General features: G+C 40.7%; 1 protein-coding gene across 1 annotated transcript in view; it reads right to left on the reverse strand.

Annotated features, from left to right (window-relative positions):
- EFCAB8 (EF-hand calcium binding domain 8) overlaps positions 1 to 25,402 on the reverse strand; it is a 3,728,836-nt gene that overhangs the window by 2,574,501 nt on the left and 1,128,933 nt on the right. The window contains exons 11-12 of the mRNA XM_044089017.1: positions 9,977 to 10,176; positions 9,187 to 9,351 (exon numbers count right to left, since the gene is read on the reverse strand). Of these exons, the coding sequence (XP_043944952.1) occupies positions 9,187 to 9,351; positions 9,977 to 10,176 (365 nt within the window). The remainder of the gene's footprint in view (positions 1 to 9,186; positions 9,352 to 9,976; positions 10,177 to 25,402) is intronic.

Raw genomic sequence — 25,402 nt, forward strand, 5'->3', positions numbered from 1 at the left:
CATTTTGGACTAATTCTGAGCATATCTGGGAATTCCCACCCAGGTTCCTAACATAACTAAAGAAAGCCTTGTAATTATCCTTAGTGTCCTGTGCAATTTTTCTCTCAAAGCTGGCCTTAGACGATTTTATGAGTGTCCATAGTTTTTTGCTAATACTGATCAGAGATACCTTCCCTTTATGGGATTTTGCTCTATCATGTAGTAGCTTCTTCCTTCTATTGTATAGTTTGTTTATGGCTGGGGTCCACCAGACAGGACGCCTGCCTTTGGAGGATTGGGTCTTGGTTTTATTTGGGATCGCATGATCCATGCATTCCTGAAGGTGTTCATAGAATGCGTTTATAAAGGATTCTGCTGTCTGGGCCATATTTTCCATAGGCCCGGGGGCTTTGAAGGATTCCACCTCGGTTTTGAGGAGTGTGAAATTTGCTTTAGAGAAGTTTTTCACTGTGGTTTTCTGGGCAGGGGGTGGGGTCGGGATGCGAATATCCAGTGAGATTAGTTTATGGTCTGATCTTACCAGTGAGGGATACACTTCTGGTCTGGAGCATAGAGCCCCCATGTTGATGATGATCAGGTCCAGTATGTTTTCCCCTCTTATGGGAGTGGTAACAAGTTGTTCCATAGCATTTGAGTTTATAAATTCTAGGAACCTTTGGGCTAGGGTGTTGGAGCTAGAGTAATGCTCCCAGTCTATGTTTGGGTAGTTGAAGTCGCCCAATATAATGGGGTTTGGAGAGACCTTCATATTTTCCAGTGTTCACAGGAAGGCCGAGTGGGGTTCCTGGGTTTGGGAGAGTGGTCTGTAGCAGGCTATAAACTGGAAGGCAGTTTTACCCACTGTTAGTTGCACATGGATAGTCTCTGATGCTTCGTGCTGTGCCACCAACCTGGAAGTGTGGGTATCTTTGATGAATATTGATACTCCCCCTGCTTTTGTGGTTCGGTCCACGTTTTGGGGCCGAAAAACATGGTATGAGGTATAACCTGGTAGTGCTGGGGTGCTCTCGGGAGCCTTGAACCAGGTTTCTGTTACTGCACAGATATCGACGTTCTCCATGCTAAGGAGAGTTTTGAGGGCGTGCATCTTGAGGTTTAGACCTCTGGCATTGAGTAGCATTACTCTTAGTTTCTTATCCCTTGTGATACCTATGGAGGTGGGTTTGTCTTTTGAGCCTTGCCTAAAAAAGGCACTATGGGGGTGGCAAGAGCCTTTGCCAATATCCGAAAGCCCAGGGGTGACAGGTGCAAGCCGTCCCTAGCGAAGCATTGTGGCTTGTCGAGCATGTCATCCCAGGCTAACAGGCATCGGATCCCCTTTGAATGACACCAATACTGAAGCCAATTGCTGAAATTGATCATCTTGTCTTCATATTGTGGCATCATTCTTGGTGAGGGTAAGATGCTACTCAAGGTCAGGGTCATACCGGCCTGGGCTACATACTCAGAGAGCTCCTCTATGTCTCTTTTCATGTAGTCCAGGAGGTACGTCTCAGGTCATTCACACCAGCATGGACAATGACTGGGTCATATTTGTACTTGCCTTGGAGTGACCTGAGTGCTTGTGTTATGTGGCGGATCCTAGCGCCCGACAGGCAGCTCACCGTGACCTTCTCCTTGTTCAGCCTGGTGAGCGGGACGTGTGCCTGACGATAGAGTCACCTATTACAAGTGTATCAGGTGTGTTGTTTAGCCTTAAGGGCTGTGACTGTTTGGCACACTGGCTTTGTGAGCTATGTGTTGCACGTGTTTTGTTTTGGGGTAGCGGTTGCTTGGGTGTCTGCTTTGGAGGTCTCTGCTGCTTGGGCAGATTTTTATTTAGAGCCTCTGAGTATGTTTTTGTGTGTTTATGTGTTTGGTTTGCTGTCGTGGTAGGTCTATGTGAGACTGGAATTGTAGTGAGTGTAGTTTCCTTCTCCTCCTGACTGGTTACGCCAGTACTGAGTTGAGAGAGCTTAGCCTCCAGTTTGGCTATATGGTTGCATCTCTCACATGTGTTGGAATTTGCTGGGAGGAGGAGGAGAGGGTTGTCTGTGTACATGAGGCAGTTGTAACATTGCCTCAAGATTCCCAGATTCACCAGCTGGACCAGAGAGGAGATTGACACCTGACCTTTGGACATGCTAGAATAGTATTGAGAATTCCTTTATAATTGAAAAAAAGGGCCAATGGGGAACAAGGTACTCAGGGGGAGTTTGTGAGGGTGTAGTGCTTTTAATTTTTTAGTGCTGACTTATATAATTGCTTTAGTGAGCAAGTGCCAGGCTTTAGAGTAGGAATAGGGTGTTTATTATAAGAACTAGATCAGTTCTAAGGGAAAAAGTGAAGAGCAGACTTTGTGGAGCCGAGAATGGTTTAAACCCAATTAAGCAGAGCTGCCCGATGCTGCACTATGCGGAAAATCGTGCAAAGCCGCGTCAAAGCGGGTTTTATACAGGGGGACATGAAAGAGCTAGAAATTGGCCCAAAACAGCCAATAGACTACCAGATTCTTGTGCTGGGAACACTCCTCCAGGGATAGATAGGCTGCTCTAAGCTCCCTACTGCCACTGGTGAACAAAGAAGCCTCCCTTTTTCCAAGAAAGGAAATGGGCAACACAGGAACTTTCCAAAAGTCCAGAATACAGCAAAGCCTGTATTTGGACTACTCTAGGTCAGGAAATATGGGAAACCAGGATAATTTTTTTGTTTTTTTTTTCTTTTTTGCAACAAACAGCAGGAAAATACAGTAAATATGTAACACAGGCTAGCGCACTTGACTGTGTAGCCTCAACAGGTAAATGCAACAAACAGGACAAACTTTAAAAGTGCAGGTGCAAAAACAACTTTAAACAGTTTAAAACAGTTCAAGAAGCAGAAATACTTGCAGTTTAGCTAGATCGGACAGTCGCCCAGGTACCTCACTTCCAATTGATTGACCCCATTTGACTGAAATTTCATTTGACTGACACTTCATTTGGCTGACAAGTATTATTGGCAGTCTCCAGAGCACTGTAAGGCAAGTAAATGGAATATGTCCCCTTCCCCACTGTAGTGCAACCCTGGAGTTAGAATATATAGTTGGGGTGTGTGGGGGGCACAGCTCCCCACAATGGGAGGTGTGGTGTGAGAAGCCACCCACTTAATTTAATATTATATTGTGTGGTTTTGCTTTAATATTGCTTAGTAAACCAAAAGTAAGTGGGGTCTTTGCCCCCCTACACCCCCATTGTGGGGGGCTGTGCCTCCCCAAACCCCCCTAACTATATGTTCTAACTCCAGGGTCGCACTACAGTGGGGAAGGGGACATATTCCATTTACTTGCCTTACAGTGCTCTTATAATACTTGCCAGTCAAATGAAGTGCCAGTCAAATGAAGTGTCAGTCAAATGAAGTGTCAGTCAAATGAAATTTCAGTCATTTGGTCTCAGTCAAATGGGTGTCAGTCAATTGGAAGTTAGGGCAAAAGAAGTAGACCTATGTGTATATATATATATATATATATATATATATATATATATATATATATATATATATAGATAGATATATATATGGCTTACTATGGCTTACCCGAACTGCAGGAGGTTGAACGTCCAATGTGCGAAATCATAATTTTCATGGGGCAGGAAATCAAACCATAAGTGGTCAACCAAGGTTAGTCAAGCTGCATGGTGCACTCGACCTTTTCACAAGCGACGTGCCGAGACTGTGGAGGGAGGTCACGCTTCAGTTAGGAACGGGGAAGTAGACCATTTCCTCATTGTAGTGTAATCTCAGAGTTGGTATATTTAATGTGCAGGGGGTGGGGGGGTGTAGCCCCCCTGCAAAATAGTAGAGATGAGCTAACTACCGTGGCTGTAAGAGGGGAATGTCAAAAATATCGAATGCACTTAATCGTGCAAACCATTTTCGACATAAGGTTTCGGCTTTATGATCTCGAGATTTTGAAATTCGATATTTCAGGATTTCGGGATTATAAAGTGAACCTATATATATATATATATATATATATATATATATATATATATATATATATTGCTTTTTTGGGGGGGGGGGTTGTTTTTGTTTTGTTTTAACTAAGATAAGGACAGGCAAAAAACTACCAACAATGGTACAAAAGGAATAAATACCCTGTTAAAAAGGGTAGGAAAAAATAGAAGAGAAAAGAAACTGTACTAACAATTCTACGAGAATTACTTATTTAAATTAAAAACAGAGCTGATGGAGAAACCCTGAAAAAAACTAGAGAGAATTTGAATATAAAACATAAACAGGAAAAAAATACACTTAAAAAAAAGTTATTTAAATGCACCTATTAAACACTACAAGAGTGGATCCACATCTGTGCGCGAGGGCAGCAAATGAGATTTATATATTACCCTAATGAAAATTACTGAAATCATATCATAGATAATTGCAGAGGAACAAGTAAAACAAAAGAACCAGCTAACACAGCACTGTATAAAACACTTGTTTAATCCAAAAAATACAAAATATAACAGATGAGCACTTTCACACCAAAGGTGGTTCATCAGATCTAAAAACTAACAAACAGCGCTTAAATACAGTCAGGAAAGTTAAAAATCCTGTGGTCAAGTCGCATGACCTCAGCAAGGGTTTTAAAGGTATATACTCATTGCGTCTATATTACCTTATCGTATGATGAAAATAGCAAATGCTATTTCACCCTACTGATAATGTCTAAACCACAAAATATCGAGCATACAGAACAGAGAATTTTTTCCCAGGGAAAAAATTTGCTGCTCCGCAAATAAAAAAAAAAAAAAAAACTTAGAAAGATAAGTGGGGGCTTTGCCCCCACACGCCCCCTACTTATAAATACCAACTCCGAGATCGCACCATAGTGGAAGAAATGGCAAAGTCCCGAAGACGGCCCATCAAATTTTTTCCCTGGGAAAAAATTCGATGTTCTGTGTCTTCGCTATTTTGCCATTTCGACAGTATTGGATCGACTAAATAGCTTTCGCCATTTAGTCCATTCGATACACTAATATAGATCCTACTCATTTAGTCCTTTCCCTTTGTCACATAGTAAAATGAAAAAGATGTTATGTACTCACCATAACATTCCATTTGTGTTGTCGATCTTCATTTATCCTTGATCTGTGAGGCCGGTTCCAAAATCGGAACCAACTCAGCCATATTACAGCCCACAAGAACCAAAACCTCTCGAGCTCTTCTCCCTACCCATAACGCTCCTCTCCATTATACCTCAGATCGAAATGTACTTTTGTGGAGACCATATCTGGTAAAGGATGGCTAAAATGACTATCAAAGTTTGGGGGTTGGAGGCAGTGAATGAAGATCAACAACACAGATGGAATGTTATGGTGAGTACATAACTTCTTTATCTGATGTTGTCAATCTTCATTTATTCTTTGACCTGTGGGACAGAGTCACCAGCTACTTTTAATCTTGGGTGGACTCACAGAAGAATATTCCTGAGCACCATACAACCAAAGGACTTCCAACCACCTCTCTTTAAGGATCTGAAGGATGTCTCCAAAGGAGACATCTTCAAGGGGTGACCTAGGGGAACCCTCCTCTTCACTGTAGTCAGTATCTTTAGTGACAGATTCTACCAGGGAATCCAAGTGCTTTCTCTAGCACTTTCCCGTGTGAGGGACTTCTTCAGTGGGAAAATCTGAAGAAGTGTCAGAAGAGGATAAAACTTGGACAGGTGTATCCTGCAGCTTCAGCCCTTGCTGTCCCAACGCAGAGGCTGGTTGAGAGCCACATGGAGAGGAAGGATCAGGGATCAACTACGAGTTGGGGGCAGACGACTGGATGTCCACCAAGGACAAGGCCCTCTCCATTGCTTAGAAGGCAGGTCCCCCAAAGAGGGAAGGGAGCCTGGAACTGAGAATAACTGCCTTGGAACTCACTCCTCGCTATGAGGAGACTGCCCCTGACAGCAAAGCAGGAGTGGAGCTCATCCGTGCTGAGGCTTCAAGGTGCAGCGAAGGCTCCGAAAAAAACTGCAGTTGACACCTGCCTCTCAGAACCAACAACATAATTCTCACCCCAGGGAGCCCTCTGGTTCTGAGAGGACCAAAGAGCACAGGGTAGTAGTCAGCCCTTGAGAAAATGATCTGACCGGAGTCGAAACAGTCAGTGCCAGAGGGATCGGAGCCTGGGTCTCCAAAACTACAGATGGGATCAGAGGCGGAAGATATGGTGGAGTCATGGAGAAAGTAGTTCCAGAACTAGAGATAGTTGGAACCAAGGACATAAGAGGCAATCGTCTCGCTGTAAGAACCTGATCCACAAGCCTCAGCATGCCCAATTCGGATAAGCTCTTGGTGGAGCAAACTGATTGGGTGAACAGAGATTCAGGTCTCTCCAAGAAGGAACTCAGCAACTGTCCTGCATAGGGATCTATAGATTGAGAATACTGCATTCTTGGAAGCATCAACTCTGGTTCTTCAAGAATTATTGTCGGAACCGTAGGTGTCGGTGCAGATATACTGGATGGAACAGAGGTTGTCGGTTCCGAGGTTGTGTCCTATTTTTGTAATGTCTGCTCTGGAGCTAAAGATGTGAACAGCCTCAGAGCCGAGGTTTTCTGCTTTATAGGCATTTTCAGAACCTCTATTTTAGATTTCCTAGCCACTGGAACCGAAGGGGAGGTCGGCACCAAGTGAGTCTTCCTTTTATGCTTTTCAGTTTTGGAAGAGGAAGAAGAAGAAGGGTCCATCTGACTTTTGAGAACAGATAAGGCCTCCTCAAAAGAAGATTTAAGCATGCCTTTCAATATTAATTTATTCTTTCTTTCAACTAAGGCTCAGTGTCTGAATCCATGGCATATTGAGCAGTCTTCCTGTAAATGCAACGAGCCTAAGCAATGCACACATAGTGAATGGCCATCTGAATTAGGCATGCTTATCTTGCACGTTTGGCATTTTTTAAAGCTGGAAGTGTCCTTTCCTTTATCTGCCATATCTACTGAAAAAGAACAACAGCACACAAAATACAACTGAAAATTAAGATGGAGAAATTTGCTATTAAGTGCTACCAGCAATGGTAGCCCTAGAATACCCAAGGGTAGAAGGTATCGGTACAGAGAAAAGGAAAGTGTATAGAGAAGTGCTACCAACAATGGTAGACAAAGAATACCAATGGTATAAATATGCGTATATATAAAAAGAGACTCTCTTTTTTTTTTAACTAGAAAATGAGAAAATGGAAATAAAGTCCGCCAACTATGATAGCGAAGATTTCACCAAAGTGAAAAAAAGGGAGCAAAAAGTGAAAATATATAGCAGGGAGTTTGTAAATCTAATATAACAGACTAATGAAGAGTAAGATAGACTATAACATATAGATAACTGGAGAATTTATAAATTATAATTGTATGTAGCTCAAAAGATTTGGCGATGCGTCTGCACAGGAAGCAGAAAACGAGATCTGAGGTAAAATGGACAAGAGCATTATGGGTAGGAAGAAGGGCTCAAGAATTTTTGACCCTTGTGGGCTGTAGTATGACCAAGTCAGTTCCAATTTCGGAATCGAACTAATAGGTCAAGGAATAAATGAAGATTGGCAAAATCAGATCATCCAGTTAACTTGTAAGCATTCTGTTTTTGTCTTATTATCGCCTTCTCTGACTCCTACATTCAATAATTCCAAAACTACAAACTTAAAAGAGTGCTCAATACCAGTGTTACAAATATGCATAAAGCATTCCTACTGTCCCATCTGCTTATTTCATACAATTGTTCCCTCATATGATTCTTCAAAATTTGATTCATCTTACCAACATAGCAACATCCACATTGATCACAAACAGCCAAAAAGACCAGGTTGCTACTAGTATAGTCAGCATAAAAGTTGAATTTAAAGGTACATCCAGTAACAGGATGTATAAAGTATCATCAGCTTTAATGTACTTACACATTACATAATCTGCATGGATACATCCCTTTCCTAACCGAAATACAGGGTCTGTTGCTAGCCAGAGGACTGTAGCAAAGCAGTTTCTTAATGGAACTGTTGTTTCTACAGCAAAAGTGTGGAGCTTTGCCAAGAAGTCCCTGAATCTAGCATCAGTAGTCAAAATATGCAAGTGCTTCCTAATGATATCACTGATAGGTTGAATGTCATTTGAATAGGTAACACACATTCTAAAAACATTTCTGTTATTATTCTGTCTTACACAGTGTCAAAACAATAGAAAAAAAAGAGTCTAGCCGAATCATTTCTATGTGACAGAACCTCATGATGCGCCATCCCTATCTCATGTTCCGAGTAACCCCTAGAGCAAAAATCCTTACTGAGGGTATCAAAAGAGGAAGCATATTCTCAATATTTCTGTTCAGTCTTGCATGTCTATACAATTGCACTTTCAGCACATTACGCTTTACATACTTAGGGTACATAGTCTGGTAGTGCAGTGTGTTAACTTTCTTCCATGGTTTACTACAGAGTTGAGTATCAAAACCATCAGGGGTATTCAAGACACAAACATCAAGAAAAATCTATCGAGGTTTGGGAATGCTTAATTGTGAACTTTAAAAAAGTTAGTGGTCTGATGTAAATAGTTCAGAAACTCAGTCAGGATCTCTATTGAGCCAGTCCACCAAAGAACACATCATCCACAAAGTGTACATAATGTGAGATGCACTGGAAAAAGAAGTTACTTCTATCTAGAACATATACAGACCCCAATATGTGAGCACCATGTTGGCATAACTGTTTGCACACATGGTGCCCACAGCTACCCTGATCTTCACATGGTAATAGCTGTCAAGAAATATGAAGACATTGTTACTAAGTATAATGTCAAGCAATGAACATATCAGGTGTATCTGACCTGTGGAATATTCAGAGTTCTTAGACAAAAACAGCCTAACAAAGTCCATTCCTACCGCATTAGGAATTATGGTAAAAAGGGACACTACATCCATGGTAACCAATATAACATCATTCATACTATTTCTGCAAGGCCAATGATACAGTTGCATCAAAAAAAATGCTTAGTGTCTCAAAGTACAGTATTTGTCTTCTCAGTAATAAGACATAAATGTTTTTCAACACAGAGCGACAAAGGTTCAGTCACCTACCTACAGCTGAGACAATGGGTCTCACGGGTAGGTTACTCAAACACTTATGAATCTTAGGAAGGCCACAGAGTATTGGAAAAGTAGGAAATTCAACCATAAAGTAATCATACAAATCTCTACTTACTACACCTTCCATTAACAGTTCATGAATACGATCATGTACATTCTGAATAACCTTAACAACGTCACTTTTATGGCATTCAGTAAAAGTATCAGTATCATTCAGCATTAGAAACATACTTTCAAGATATTTGGTGGTATCCATTAAGCACAATGGCACCATCTTTATCTGCAGGGCACACATAAACATGCTAATTTAAAATCAACTCAAAAAGTGCTTTAAACTGAATGTCAGTAAGGTTATGGAACACCCTACGATGTTTCTGTCTCATGAACTCATAAATGTCACATTCACATAGGTTTAATAAAGCCTCAGTAAAGGAGAGTTGATTATAACAAAATGGCTAGGCTTCCTAAAGCCAGTATGCTCATAAACTTTATTACCATAACGAATCCTAAGGGCGAACTTACGAACAGTCTTAAGTCAGTGAGGACCTCATGTAAGGATGTGCCTCTCGCAGGAATAAAAGAAAAACCCAATTGAGTACCTCATGCTGTTCATTATTCAGAGTCAGGGAAGATATATTAACCACTAGGCTTGTGGAATCTTGCTCTTTACAGCTGGCCCTAGTTCTAGCTGCCCTGACACCTGTGGCTTCTTTTGATCAAACTTGTTCCGACTGTGTGAGCATCCTCTCCCCTCTTGTCGGTTCATTTTCACCAGTTCGGGTAGTTGTAGCTGTAAAAAAGGGGGGCAACAGACTGTAAATTCGAGCTAGCAGAACCAGATTCTCTGGCTTGCAATATATCCTGGGTATCATGATCCAAGACTGTCGTAAATGCTGCAGTCTCACTCCAATGGAAATTGTCTCATGAGGTAGATTATTATCAGAGTACGATGCTGAACCAGTGACATTGTCAGACTTGGAGGCAGGAACAGTTTCCTTCCCATTAAAGGGTTCATTGTCAGACTCTATACAATCAACACATAATACTTCATCAACTCTATCAGTCAAGTAAGCAGAATTCAAGTCCTTACCGTTCAAAACACCTCCTGATGAATGTGAAGTAAGTGTCGAACATTTATCTGCTTTTGGCCACGAAAAAACACACATGCCCATCCCTGCAGCATGCTGAGACATAAAAGTCATTAATTCCATAAATTCCTTTCCTAATATCACCAAGAACAGAAACCTCATTCGGTTGAAAGAATCTCAGCATAAGCTTAATATAATTAAAGCCAAGTTCAGGGTTTAGTGTCTCCCATTCTCTCAGCAGTGAGGGGTATGTGCTACCATATGTAGACATCCTTAACGCCCTTAGGCCCCTTGGAACAACTTTAAGGTGTAAGCATGCCTCTAAGTGCAGTCTCTGCCATTGCAACCATTTGTATTTAAACAAATTATTCTCCAAACCTCTGAAAATGTCTTCAACCCCCTGCGACTCAGCAGTAGAGTGCTCCAGTTCCAAAACAACAACTCCAACTTTAGAGAGAAGTAACAGATGGCAATTGACCTGTAATACTCATCCAAGACGGTCAACAATAGCCATATCAACAGCTCCATCGGGGTTATAATCAAGCTTGATTATCCCTCTTTCAGCCATGTCCCAATCAGCAGGAAGACAAAGAAAAAATAAAAACAATAAAAAACAGATGAGCACTTTCACACCAGAGAAGTTTTATCAGATCTAAAACCAAACTAAAAAACAGTGCTTAAATACAGTCAGGAAAGTTCAAAACCAACTAGTCAAGTCACGTGACCTCAGCAAGTGTTTTACAGGTATATACTCATTTATTTTGTCCTTTCCATTTGTCAGACTGCAAAATTAACATACATTTAATTTCTAAGCATTCTGTTTTTGTCTTAATATCACCTCCTCTGGCTCCTACATTCAATAATTCCAAAAGTAAAAACTTAAAAGAGTGTTCAATACAAGTGTTACAAATATGTTTATATAAAACATTCCAACTCTCACATCTGCTTATTTCATACAATTGTTCCCTGATACGATTCTTCAGCATTCGATTTGTCTTACCAACACAGTAACATCTACATTGATCACAAACAGCCAAATAGACCAAGCTGCTACTACTACAGTAAGAATAAAAAAAGAAGTTATGTATTTACCATAACATTCCATGTGTGTTGTCCATCTCGACCTTTATTCTCACTGATGGGTCGGATCTGATGTGTTGGATCTGTCTAGGCCTTTTCAAAAGCTCGAGGTCTTCAGCAAAGCTTGTTGGCATCCTTCCCTACCCATAATGCAGTTCACCAACTTCCTCAGATCTTGTTTGCCAGCCATGAAATCATAAAATTTGCAAAAACTTCTTTTACATGAAATAAAGCCCACAGGACATATATTTATCAATGGCCCAAAGGCAGTATTTCTGAGCCTATGGAGATCCATGAGTCCAATATCTACTCGGTCTCCCAGGAGTTTTGGAAGGGGGCATGGAGAGTGTGTTGTGAGAATAAAGGTCGAGATGGACAACACACATGGAATGTTATGGTAAGTACATAACTTCTTTATGTGTTGTTGTCAATCTTGTCCTTATTCTCACTGATGGGACCATGTCCCAAGCAACCTAATTCTTGGGTGACTGATGGGAGTATATTCCTCAGAACCATAGAACCAAAGCTCTACTCCTGGAGGCCAAATCCAGACTGTAATGAGTAATAAAAGTATGACGTTTTCTCCACATAGCTGCAGCATAGATATTGTCCCAAGGTAACCTTGCTTGGAAAGTTGCAAATGTAGCTACTGACCTGGCAGAGTGTGCTTTAACAGGGAAGGGAAGAGACCTGTTTTTAGAGCTGTAGATGTAGGATATACAAAATGTGAGGTATCTACATAAGGTAACACTTGAGACTGGTTGACCTTTTCTTATCTCAGAATAGGATATAAAAAGTTGATCCTATTTCCTAAATCCTGAAGTTTTGTGCAAGTAAAAGCGTAACTGTCTATGTAGGTTCAGAAGATGCAAAGAGTATTCACCTTTGTTTTGGTAATTTGGGTAGAAAACTGTCAGCTGAATAGATTGGTTTAGTTTACTTTCCAACAAACCTTTGGAAGAAAGGAAGGATTAGTGCGTATAGAAAGCACGTCCTTATGAAAAACCAGGTATGGGGGCTTAGTAGATAAAGCTTGCAACTCTGAAACTCTTCTGGCTGAGGTAATAGCCACTAAAAAGAGTGTTTTCCAAGATAGAAACTTTAGATCACATGTGGCTGAAGGTTCAAAGGGGGGCAAGTGATGTTTGTTAATATGAAAATCAGATCCCAGGGAGGAGTTGAATTTTTGTATGGGGGTTTTATCACCATTGTTTCATTCAAAAAGAGCTTACAGAGTCTGTGCAACATAATCATAGAGCCGTTTTCTCCCACATGAAAATTTTAAATTGCTGCCAGTTGGACTTTAATAGTAGAAGCAGCAGCACTCTCATTAAAAAGCTTCGCTAGAAATTCCAATACAGAATGTATAGGTGCAGAAAAAGGATCTATCTGATTATCACTAGCCCATATTACGAACCTATTCCATTTACTCTTGTACAATCTTTATCTAGAAGTTTTATGGGAAGACAACAAAATATGTTTTATTGGTGAGGAAAGAAGAGAAAACCTGGCGATCACGGGAACTGAAGCAGCCAAGCTGTCAATTTGAGGTTGTGTAGGCTGGGATGTACCATTCCCGACAGACACGTCAGAAGGTCTGGAGCTGGGTCCAGAATCCATGGTTCATCTAGAAGATGAGGCTGAAGGAAAGGAAACCAGATTTGACGATGCCAATAGAGTGCAATCAGGATTATCGTAGTTTCCAAAAAATTTGCTTTCTGTATTAACTTGGGAATTGGAGGGAAAACATAGAGGAGTCCCGGAGGCCAACAGTGAACAAGTGCACCCTTAGTGACTCCCCCATGGGAGGGATCAGGGCAAAGTAGTTGCTACATTTGGCATTGGCAGGTGATGCAAACAGATCGCAGCAAGGCTGGCCCCATTTTCGGAAAATTTCTTCCGCAGCTTTCTGATTGAGGGACCACTCGTGCAGCCATAAAATGGCCCTGCTCAATTTTTACACAATAATGTTGGATTTCCCCAGGATGTGTATCGCTATCAGAAAATGGTTGCAGTCAGTAGCCCATTTCCAGGCCCTTACAGCTTCTCAACAAAGGGGGTAAGATCTGGTTCCCACTGGCTTGTTTATGTACCAGACTATGGACATGTTGTCTGACTGGATTTCTATCTTTCCTAAAGGAAGAGTGCCCTGAAATGCTTGCAGCACCAAGAGCACTGCCCTCATCTCTAGGATGTTTATGTTCAAGTCAGCCTTGTGTTCCTGCCAGGTGCTTCGGACTGTCTTTCCCAGATAAAACCCCCCACACCACCCTATCTGGGAAGCATCCATGGTCATCGTGGCTTAGGGTTGAGGGGGGGTAAAAGGGACAGCCCTGAGATACTGAAGGAGAGTTAATCCACCACTCAAGCTCCTTTTTGCAGGAGTTGGTTATGAGGATCTTGTGCAACATTGCTAATTCCAGGATTGAGCATTGTGTGGAAAGTAACTACTGAAGTATCCTCTTATGCAGGCAAATTAGGCAAATAAGTACAATAGATGCTGCCATCTTCCCCAGAACCTGTAGCACTTGTTTCGCAGTAGCTCGAGTTTTCCTGATTCCCTGAAAAAAAAAAAAAAAACACTTTTTTCTTTTGATTGTACTATCTTAAATTTTCTAAATTTTTTTAACAACACTGTATAACTTCTATTCTTATATTGTAATTACTATGTATAACTATGTGGAGCTTTTCTCCCCGGGCCTCTACTGAAAATGGACATGTATCCAGCTAGACTAGCCCGGTCAACAAATGTAAAATAAATAAATAATAAAAATAAATGATTAACAGTTTCACATGTAAGTGGAGATTGTGCACTTTGCTGTGAGGGAGTCTTGTTATCAGAGCGGCTGTATTTATCTCTGCTCCTATAAATATTAAGTTTTGAGATGGCTCTAGAGTAGGTTTGTCGTAATTTATGGTAATGCCTAGGGAGGAGCAAAGCTGAAGTGTATAGTCCCTGGCCTGTAGCAGAAGATGCCTGGTCAGGGCGGTTATGAGCCAGTTGTCCAGATACTGAAACACTCGGAATCCTCAGTGTCTCAGGTGAGCTGCTACTACCACCATGCATTTGGCGAACACTCTGGGAGCTGTAGTGAGACCAAAGGGCAGAGCTCGAAACTGGAAGTGATTGCTTGCTATCTGGAAGTGTAAGAACCTTCTGGATTGCCTTTCCATTAGAATGTAGTAGTACGCATCCTGAAGGTCTATAGAGCACACCCAATTGTCTTTTTCTAGGAATGGAAGTATTGACTGCAGTGACACCATCCGGAACATGGTCTTTTTCACAGATTTGTTTAGCTTGCTGAGATCCAAGATTGGTCTCCAGTCCCCTGTTTTCTTTGGAACTAAAAATAATCTTGAGTAAGTTCCGCATCCTCTCTGGTCTGCAGGGACTTCTTGAATGACTCTTTTTCTTAGCAACTTCTGAATTTCTACAGTTGCTTGTTCCTTTTGACTGGGTGGAATGTCTGGAACTGAATTGTGTATGGAAGTGGGGAAGGAGAAAGGAATCATATAACCCCTGGATATAATGTCCTGCACCCATTTGTCATTTATCTTTTGCCAGGTCAAGGTGCAGTGACAATCATCCCCCAACTGCCTCCAGAGGTGAGCAGTCGGGCACTCTTTCAGGAGCACTGAAAGGGTCTGGCAGAGAAAGATTCTCTGGAGCCCTGATTCAGCAGGCCTCCTCTGCTGCAAAGGTGACATCTTCCATTACTGTTTCCCTCTCTGCCCCTGGAGGAACTATCACTCTGCGTGTCCTGGTAAGAACTCTGTGATTTCTTGAACCACATCTTTCCATTACCCCTCTGACCCTTTGGGAACTGTAGATCAGAGTGTAACATGTGCTATATCTTTAAGAAGCATGCAACGCTGTGCGTGCACGTATAAATTCCAGACATGTGCAATCCCTAGTGCCATTTTATAGAAGCAGTCAGTGAGTTTGTGTATAAGTTACTCAGTCTAAGTCAATAAGCCTCTACAGTGATGTGTTTGTATAGAATAAAGCTGCTTAAACAGAAATCACGAAGACTCGCCTATTCATGTGCCAACATGTAAGTGACATGGTGTCAGAACCGGGATGGAAAAGAGAAGAACATTTGGAACCATGAGATGTAAAGATAACAGTGAAGGTAAAACCGAGAGAAAACAGTACAAACACAACCAGAAAGAATCAATGGTAATGAAAAATAATACAAATTATTTACTTGACGCAAACAGGCAAGAAAACGCATTACAAGGGCACAAACCGCATTATCAGGCAAGCAGAAAGTACAAAAAGTTTGTTAACTAAAGAAAATGTTTAAGATAAAAGTATTTGACAAAACAAATATGCTTAAAGTACAAAACAAATGTTTAAGGCAAAACTAATATGTTTAAGGCAAAACAAGCATGTTTAAGCAAAATGAGTATGTTTAAGGCAGAACGAGTGTGTTTAAGGCAGAAATGATGAACATGTTTAGAATAAAGCAAGCACAAAGAAAGTACACTGGGCATAAAGAAAAAGGGCTTAAAAGAGCAAAAAGAATATAAAAAGAAAAAGAGCACAGTAAACAAAAATAAAGCAAGGCAATTGCTTGTGTTTGGACAAAGTGCTGTATTTGGGCATAACTACGATTTTGTATTGTATCAAGGGAGTAATTAAAGTTATTCGAAGTATCTCAGTGTGTAAAAGTGCTTACAGTGTGTGCTTATTACTGTACATGTATTTCAAAGAGTTCACTGTGTGCAAAGTGCAACTATCTAGTGTAATTCAGTCAAAGCATGGTTATTTGAAGAAAAGTTCTTGTGCTGGGTGTGTCTGTTCACAAAGTGCTGCCATTACAGAGTGCTTCTTGTACTGAAAGAGTTGCCTAGTGAGATAATGTCATTTTGGGGACATTTCAGTGTATTGCATGTAGTCATTTGCAAAGTGCAAATACTTCAAAAGATATTGAATGTGGGCAACAAAAATTCAATTTATTCGCATTGTGCAGTTGTTTGATATATTTCTTGCATTAAGAAAAAGTGTTTCTTATAAAAAATTACAAGAGTATTACAGTGCTCGTAAATTGCTCAGTCACACTGTAAAGATCTCGAATGTTTCTTAAAGTGATGAATTTGATAAATGATGGTGTATGACTGTAGCATTCCTGCCTTTATCGACAAAGTTCCAAGCGATTACTTTAGCATTTCTGCCTTTACCGATTCCATAAGCATAGAAAGTGATGATCTATGACTTTAGCGTTTTTGCCTTTACCAATTTCGAAAGTAGATGATTTTAGCATTTCTGCCTTTACCAATCTAAGATTCTATAAAGCATTGCAAAGGCCGAGAAATTATTCCGTAAAGCATTGAAAAGACTGAAAAAGTATTCCGCAGTTTCGTAAAGCATTGATAGTTCTAAAAAGCTATTTTGCAAAGCACAATGAAGCACTGAGAAATCTGAAAAGCTATTTCACAAAGCACAGTAAAGCATCGAGAAACCAAATAAGCTATTTCGCAAAGCACAGTAAAGCATCGAGAAATCTGAAAAGCTATTTTGCAAAGTGCAATAATGCATCGAGAAGCCCAAGAAGTTTATTATTTCACAAAATCCAGTTAATTGAAAGTACTATGAGGTTGTTCATTCGCACAATTCCAATAAGCTTAAAGAGAGAAAGTATAATTACACAGCACAAAGAATTGAACAAATTGTATTTATGCCAATTACTCATGCAAGTGTGTGTGTGTGTGTGTGTGTGTGTGTGTGTTCGTACGTATTTACAAGACCCTTCGTTGGCATGCGCTAATATGGCAGATGGATTTTGAAAACCTCAACCACTTGTATTTGATCAGAATATTGCAGAGAACTGGAGAATATTTGAACAAGAGTATGATATTTTCATACAAGCAGCTTATGCAGATAAAGAGGCACGTGCCAAGGCATTCATTTTGCTGAATCTAGTAGGATCTGAGGCCACAGAAAGACAGCGTTCATTTGTATATGCACCAGCAGGGTATAAAGGTGAAGGTGCAGACAGACATATTGTTGTACAAGTTGAGTCAAGAGTAGACCCTGAGTGTTTGAAGCATAAGTTTAGAGAAATGTGCTACCCCCCAAAAGAACATTACATTACAGAGGCATTTGTTTTACACAAGAAATCAGAAACAAGGGGAAACATTTGCAGCTTGTATAACTGACTTGAGAAACAAAGCTAAAACATGTCAGTTTGTTGATTTGAAAGATGAAGACAGACTTGTGTGTGGTATTAATAGTGCTACAGTGAGAAGGATTTTACTTCATGACAGTGATTTGACATTAAGCAAAGCAATAGAGATTTGTCAGATCCCTGAGGTGACAAAAAGACATACAAACATGCTTGCGAGAGACAAAAGCATGGTTTCAGTAAGCTCCAGAACAAACGTAGATATTATGCAACACGTAGCTAACAGAAACAGGCCTAAGCAAAGAGCAGCATAGGGTTTCCAAAGAAGGTACAAAGCTTTCCAGAGTTCCAGGAAAAGTGCAAGCTCGACTGCCAGCTCAGTACAACACAAATGTGAGTCAGCAAAACCCAAGTCTAGTTTTACTGTTAACTGTCACAATTCTGGTGCAAATCATGAGTCTAAGAGAGAGAAGTGTTTAGCATATGGTCAGCAATGCCACAAGTGCAAAAAATGGACCAGCTTTCAAAAGTTTTGCAAATCAAGTAAGCCTCACTCAGTTGTAAAGAAAGGTCGAACAAAAAAGCAAGTTGATCAAGTAGAACAGAGACAGACAGCTTTCTGTGTGGATGATGTATCAGTACTTGGAGAAAGAGCTAATTCAGTAAACTTATTAATAAGAGTGAAGTGTTTTGTACGGTTCGGATCAATGGGAAATCCACAGAGCTTAAAGTGGACACTGGATCAAAGTGCAATGTTATGTCAGCAGACACATTTGCAAAAGTGAGAACTAATAAACAACTCAATGTAACCAGCAGTGTGAGATATGTTGCTTACAGACGTGAAGAAATTCAAACTGAAGGTTCAGTAATACTTTTATGTTATTTGGCTGAGAACTGTTACAACTTATTATTCTATGTAGTACGACGACCTGTGCAATCTTTACTAGGTCTCAAAGACAGTTTGAGAATGATTCTACTTTCTTTTGCTAAAAAAGTTCATCATGTGAATGCGGTTCCAAGTTCAAGTTTTTCCGAACTTTTTCTCAGAGTATGCTGATGTTTTCGATGACAAATTGGGCAAACTTCCAGTTGCGCATTCTATAAAGTTAGACCCTGAGGTCACTCCAGTAGTCTGACCAGCAAGAAGAGTTCCAATAGCAATGCAAAACAAAGTCAAAGCTCAGTTGGATAAGATTGTGCAGCAAGGTGTGATTTGTCCAGTCAGAGAACCAACTGAATGGGTGTCGTCCATGGTAGCCACTCATAAGAAAGGCTCAGACGAAATCAGAATATGCATTGATCCTAGAGATTTGAACAAAGCATTAGAAAGGCCATATCATCCAATGCACACAGTTGAGGAAGTTGCAGCTCTAATACCGAATGCCACGGTATTTTATTTTTTGGATGCAAAGAGTTAATTTTGGCAAGTGATGCTTGACCGCAAATCCTCATTTCTAACTACTTTTGGTACTCCATTTGGCAGATACAGATTCCTAAGGATGCCATTTGGAATAAATTCTGCAAATGAAGTCTTTCAGCATGCAATGGAACAAATTTTTTCAGGTTATCCTTGTGCCATAATAGTAGACTATCTATTAGTTGGAGGCAGTGGCGAAGCAGAGTATGGTAGAAATCTCAAGAAAGTTCTAGACAGAGCATATGAAGTAAACTTGAAGCTCAATCCTCTGAGATGCAAATTCAGACTTCCAGAAGTAATCTACATAGGACATTTATTTACAAGTACAGGCTTAAGACCTCACCCAACCAAACAAACAGCTATTATAGAGATGTCAGCACCAGATACTGTAAAAGTTTTAGTGTTTTATGGGCAAGGTCAACTATTTGAGCAAGTTTATGCCAGATTTCAGTGAGTTGACAGCACTTTTGAGAGAGCTAACATGCAAAAATGTTGAATGGTCATGATTGCAACATCATCAGAAGGCGTATGATGACCTTAAGCAGAAAATTGCCACGCCACCTACGTTAAGGTACTATGATGTGAATAAACCAGTTGTTATTTCCTGTGATGCTTCAAATTTTGGTCTTGGTGCAGTTATTCTCCAAGAGGGCAGATCAGTAACCTGTGCATCTAGGATGCTTACTCAAACTGAGATGCATTATGCTCAAATTGAGAAAGAGCTTTTGGCGATAGTTTTCACATGTTCCAAGTTTCATGATTATATTTATGGTCGAGCTATCCAGACTGAAAATGATCATCAGCCTCTAGTTACCATTCTAAAGAAGCCTACGCATCCTGCTCCAGCAAGATTACAAAGAATGATGCTCAGATTGCAAAAGTACAATTTCAAAAGGGTCCACACTAAAGGTAAACTGCTCCATCTGGCTGATACCTTATCCAGATCACCCAGAAGTACAACAGAACAGTTTGATGCTGAAAGTTTTGACTTTGAAATAATGTCAGTGCATAATTTTTCCACCACTAGACTTGATGAGTTAAGAGATCAAACTACAACTGATCCAATTTCACAAAAGGTTAATCACTACATCAGTGTCAGATGGCCATCAAAGCAATCTAGTGTATCACATGAGGTGCAATTGCATTTTCTTACAGAGATGAATTGTTGATGCAAGATGGCATTATTTTCAAAGGTCCTAAAATTGTTGTTCCTGCTTCCTTACAGCAAGAATATATTCAGATTTTGCATCCTGGTCACCCAGGTTTATTATCTATTAAGAGAAGGGCAAGAGAACTAGTATTTTATCCTTCATTATCAAATGACATTGATAGAGTTCTTTCTTCTTGTTTAGTATGTAATAGTACCAAAGCAGGTTTGCAAAGAGAACAGCTTCAGCTAAATCCAATACCTGAACTACCTTGGTTTACTATAGCAACTGATATCTTTGAGTGGAACAATCAGCGCTACTTGGTTTTGGTAGTTACTTACTTGAATTGTTTTGAGATTGATCTGCTACCAAATTTAACCTCAACAGCTATTATCACTAAGCTAAAATGTCATTTCTCAGTTCATGGTAGTCCACACAAACTTTATTCTGACAATGGTGCTCAATTTATTGGCCAGTTGTTTCAGAAATTTGCAAGAGAATGGGACTTTGTACATGTTACTAGTAGTCCTGAATATCCTCAAGCCAATGGTCTAGCTGAATGAACACTACAGAGTGCAAAGCAATTACTTGAAAAGTCAAACCGTGACAATACCGATGTATTCTTGAATTTATGTAATCTCAAAAACATATTTTGTGATGATATTCTTGGCTCACCTGCTCAAAGACTACTTTCCAGACAAACTAGAACTACGCTACCTATTTCATCAAGTTTGTTACAGCCTAAATCTAAGAACAATAAAACTATCAAGGCTCAATTGCTGAAGAAGCATAATATCCAGAAATCTAGTTAGGACAGATCGAGTAGATTACTTCGTTCATTGAGGGAAGGAGAGTTGGTACGAATCAGACAACAAAAGGTTTTGATCGAATAGGACAGATTACAGGCATCTGTGCCGAGCCGAGATCCTAGGCTCCGAGGGTGTGGTGTATAGGAGGAATTGCAGACATCTTCTTCCTGTACCAGAATCACCATCATAGCAATCGCAACATTGTATCTGTGATGCAAACTCTAAACCAAAGAATGAGTCAGACATTGTTTCCAGACCAGAATGTGTTCAAAAGTCTGATTCTGTTCCAGAAAATAATTCGAACATTCCACAGGTCAACCATTTTGCAGAGACAGTCCCAGTTGCTAAATCTGATTCCCAATTTTATGTCACATGATATGGACGAGTTTCTAAGACTATTGTGAAATACATAGCAACATGGACTTGATTGTATATATACGTTTACTTAGTATTGTATAATGCATGTCTTTAGATTATCTGTGATTTCTGCATGCTAAATAATCTCATGACAAATTGCATGATCTATTTCTCAAAGAGGGAGGATGTAGATCAGAGTGTAGCGTGTGTGTGCTATTTCTTTAAGAAGCATGCGAGGCTGTGCGTGCACATATACATTCCAGACACATGCAATCCCTAGTGCCATTTTGTAGAAGCAGCAGTTAGTTTGTATATAAGTTACTCAGTCATAGTCAATAACAGTGATGTGTTTGTACAGAATAAAGCTGCTTAAACAGAACCCACAAAGACTCGTTTATTCATGTAGCAACATGAAAGCAACAGGAACAGCTTGGTAGGTGCAGAAAAATGTACTCCAATGGCAGATAAGGTTTTACCTTCCTGTTCACACCTGGTCACTGTTTCTTTTACTTTAGGCCCAAAGAGAGATGAGCCATCAAAGGGGGTGTTGACAAAGGAAGACTTGAAGGGCTCCGTAAAATTGCAAAGGCACATCCAAGCCTGTCTCCTGATAGAGATGTCTGAACCCACCGCCCTACTTGTTCTATCTGCTGCATATGAAATGAGTCTCATGACCGAGTTGACAACTGAATTGAGGGTAGCGAGCTGTGAGTTGACCTTATCCACCACTGCATCAGCTACAGCTCCTTGGAGGGAGTCTGATAGTTCCTTTAACAGATCCCTCTGAAGTCTGGTGAAATGAGTAAGGTAGTTCAGCGACCGTAAGGTAAAAGCTGCTGACGAAAAGACGTGCTTCCCATACCTATTCATAGTCCTGGAATCCTTATTAGGAGGATGGATAGAGGAACTGGTCTCGGAGAGTTCCTTTTTCTTGGCTGCTGACCATGGCATCAACTGCTATACCTTTGGTTAGGAAAGCCTGATCCTTAGGAGCTGTAATATATTTGTTTGGCCTCTTAGGAGTGGGTTCTATGGAATCTGGGGTCTCCCAAGCCTTCTGAGAGATTAACTCAATAAGCTCATCATAAGGTGGGGTCATCCAAGAGGTTGAAGGGCAAGATCTGAAGGCCTTCAGGTATACTCCTTGGACAAAGGGGAGAAGGACTGCCAGTCACCTCTCTGTTTTAAAATTTCTTCCTCTTGCATGTTCTCTTCTGAGGGACTTCCTCAGTGGGGTATTCTGGGGAAGTTTTGGAAAAGGGGGGAGTCCCCTTGAGGGAAATCCTGAGGCCTGGGATCCCTGCGGTACTGTGGATGGGAGTCAGTAAGAAAAGACACCTGTGCCGATGAGGGAGGAAGATCCGAGTAGGACTGTGCCTGAGACTGGGGAGTAGTCATCACCCTTCTCATGACTTTGGAGGCAGTCCACCCCCACTCCGAAGAACTCCCCAGACCCGATAAACAAGATGTTGGGGCCAAAGGAATCTGCAGAGCAGAAGACAGTCTCTGAAGTTAAGGTAGAAACCAAACCCATCTGTGCCGAGGCCCCGAGAGGCAAGTTCAGATCTGAGTGTCAGCTCCCAGAGGTCTCCTGCTCTGACTGGATGGAGAAGCTTGGGGCAAATATTGGATCGAGAAGGCAATGGGTCCCGGGCCCGATACAGACACAAGTTGGACAGACAAGTCTTCTGGCTCCAAAACCGAAGGAGGGATCAGAGGAGGAGCAGGTACTGAAGGGTAGATTGTGTCAGATCTGACTCCTTTGGGCTTGGATTCCAAAGTAATTTGGCCAAGCCAGGTATCTTTAGAAGCCTCCGCACGACCCTATCCACATCTTCATCTGAGAGCCTCCTAGTTGACCTGGTAGACAGTGTTGGTAATCTGCCTCTGGTCAAGAAAGGGAGCCGAGAAGTAATCAGCTCCAAAGAGGGAGATCAGTTGCAATACCGAAATTCAGTTGGCAATGGGTATTTCAGAGCAGATGAGTCCGTAGTAGTAGACTTTGGAGCCGGGGATTCTTTCTGCTCCAATAAAGTCTTTGATCCGGAGGTTCCTGCCTGCTCCGAAGGTTCAGTCGAAGCAGATATTTTTGGCTGTTTTGGTTTCGGCTCTGTAGAAGATTTCAGAGCCGGAGAATGACGTTTTCCTGCCTTCTTGGACTTATCCGATTTTGGAGAGGAGGAAGCCGGGGAAACAGCCATAGAAAATGGGGTTTTCAATAACCCCTTCAAGATCAGTTTATTCCTACATTCCATAAGTGGTCTCTAATTGAACAAGTGGCAAATGGATCAGGACTCCTGAAGGTGAAGGGGCCCCAAACAGTACACACGTAAAGTCTGTGAGTCGCTGAGGGGCATCCTCTTACTGCACTTTTTGCATTTTTTAATATCCAGAGGCTTGCCTTCCTTCTGAGACATGTTTGAGACTTACAGCCACAAAAAATAACCCAATAATACAGCTACAAACCAAACAGAAAGAAAAGAAAGATCATTTTTTTCTATGCAATAAAGAAAAATAAAAAAGAGGGGTGGGGTGGGGGTGGGGGAGTCCTCTAACTTAAACAGACTGTGGTTAGATGCACTCTAACTAAAACAGATGCTAATCAGAAATGGAGAGAAAGAAATTACTAACAAACACTAACTAACTAGTTAAACAGCAATTAAGAGATTAAAATAAGGGAAAGGGAAAGAAACACCCTCCAACTTTAACGGGTGTGAGTTAGACATCCTCTAACTTAAACGGACGCTAACAGAAAGGGGAAAACAGACAGAAGGGTTACACTAACCTAGGGAAGGAGATATATAAGACAAGGAAAGAATCTTAACTGCAAAAAACAAAAATAATATTAGCTAAAGGGATTAAGATAGTAAATATAATAGAAAACAGCCCAGAGCTTGCTAGAAGATCCTTCTTGCAGCATGGCAAATGAGCTCTAAGGAAGTTGGGGAAATGCATTATGGGTAGGGAAGGATGCCCATGAGCTTTGCTGAAGACCTCAAGCTTTTGGAATGGCCGAGCTGGATCTGACACATCGGATCCGAACCATCAGTGAGAATAAAGGTGAGATTGACAACAACACATGTTGAATTTAAGGATACTTCCAGTAACAGGATGTATAAAGGTATCATCAGTTTTAATTTACTTACATATGTTACATAATCCGCATGGATGTATCCCTTTCCTAACCAAAATACAGGGTCTGTTGCTAGCCAGAGGTTTGTAGCAAAGCACTTTCTTAATAGAAAAAGAAGTTATGTACTTACCATAATGTTTCATCTGTGTCATCCATCCTCATCTATCCTTGACATATGGGTTCGGAACCGACTCGGCCGTTACTACAGCTCTCACCACCCAAAAGCTCTTGAGCTTCACCTCTACCCACAATCCCTCTCTCCTAATTACCTCAAATCGAATTTGCAGAGACTGTATAGATAATAGATAAGGAAGCCCGAAGGGAAGCCATATCTGCTATGTTTTAAAGGTCACAATAATTTGAAGGTATATAATCAATTCCACCAAAAAATCTTCAAAGGCAGGGGGATGGAGAGAGAGGAGTCAAGAATAAATGAAGATGGACAACACAGATGGAACGTTATGGTAACTTTTTTATCTGATGTTGTCAATCTTCATTTTATCCTTGATATAAGGGACAGAATCCCCAGCAACCTTAGATCTTGGGAGGACTTACAGAAGGATATTCCTGAGCACCATTAAACCAAAAGATACTCTTCCCCTAGAGACCAAGTCCAATTTGTAATAAGTAATAAAGATATAGGGAGAAGCTCAAGTAGCTGCTGCACATATATCATCCATTGCTGCTCTAGACTGGAAAACTGCTGAAGTGGCTACAGATCTTGTAGAATAGGCTTTCATAGGCCTAAACAAAGCAATTTTGTTCTTATCCTAGATAAACGAAATACACTCTTTTAGCCATCTGGCTAGAGTCACCTTGCTGACTGGCCTACCAAACCTTGCAGTGGAAAAGGAAACAAATAATTGGTCAGATTTTCTCATGTCATTTGTCCTGTGAAGATAGAAACGTAATTGTCTGTGAACATCTTGTAAGGAATATTCACCTCTGTTAGAAAAGTTTGTTAGGAATACCAGTAAATTAATAGCTTGATTGAAGTTAGACTCTGAGACTACCTTGGGTAGAAAGGAGGGGTTTGTTCGTTAAGAAAAAAGAAGTTATGTACTTACCATAAAGTTCCATGTGAGTTGTTCATCTCGCCTTCATTCTTATAAATGGGTTTGGATCCAATCCTCGGCTCCGAGTCGGCCTACTACAAAGCTTGAGGTCTTCA

This window comes from Protopterus annectens, chromosome 12.part0 (assembly GCF_019279795.1).
Source record: "Protopterus annectens isolate FY-2018-M chromosome 12.part0, PAN1.0, whole genome shotgun sequence".
Lineage (NCBI taxonomy): Eukaryota > Metazoa > Chordata > Ceratodontiformes > Protopteridae > Protopterus > Protopterus annectens.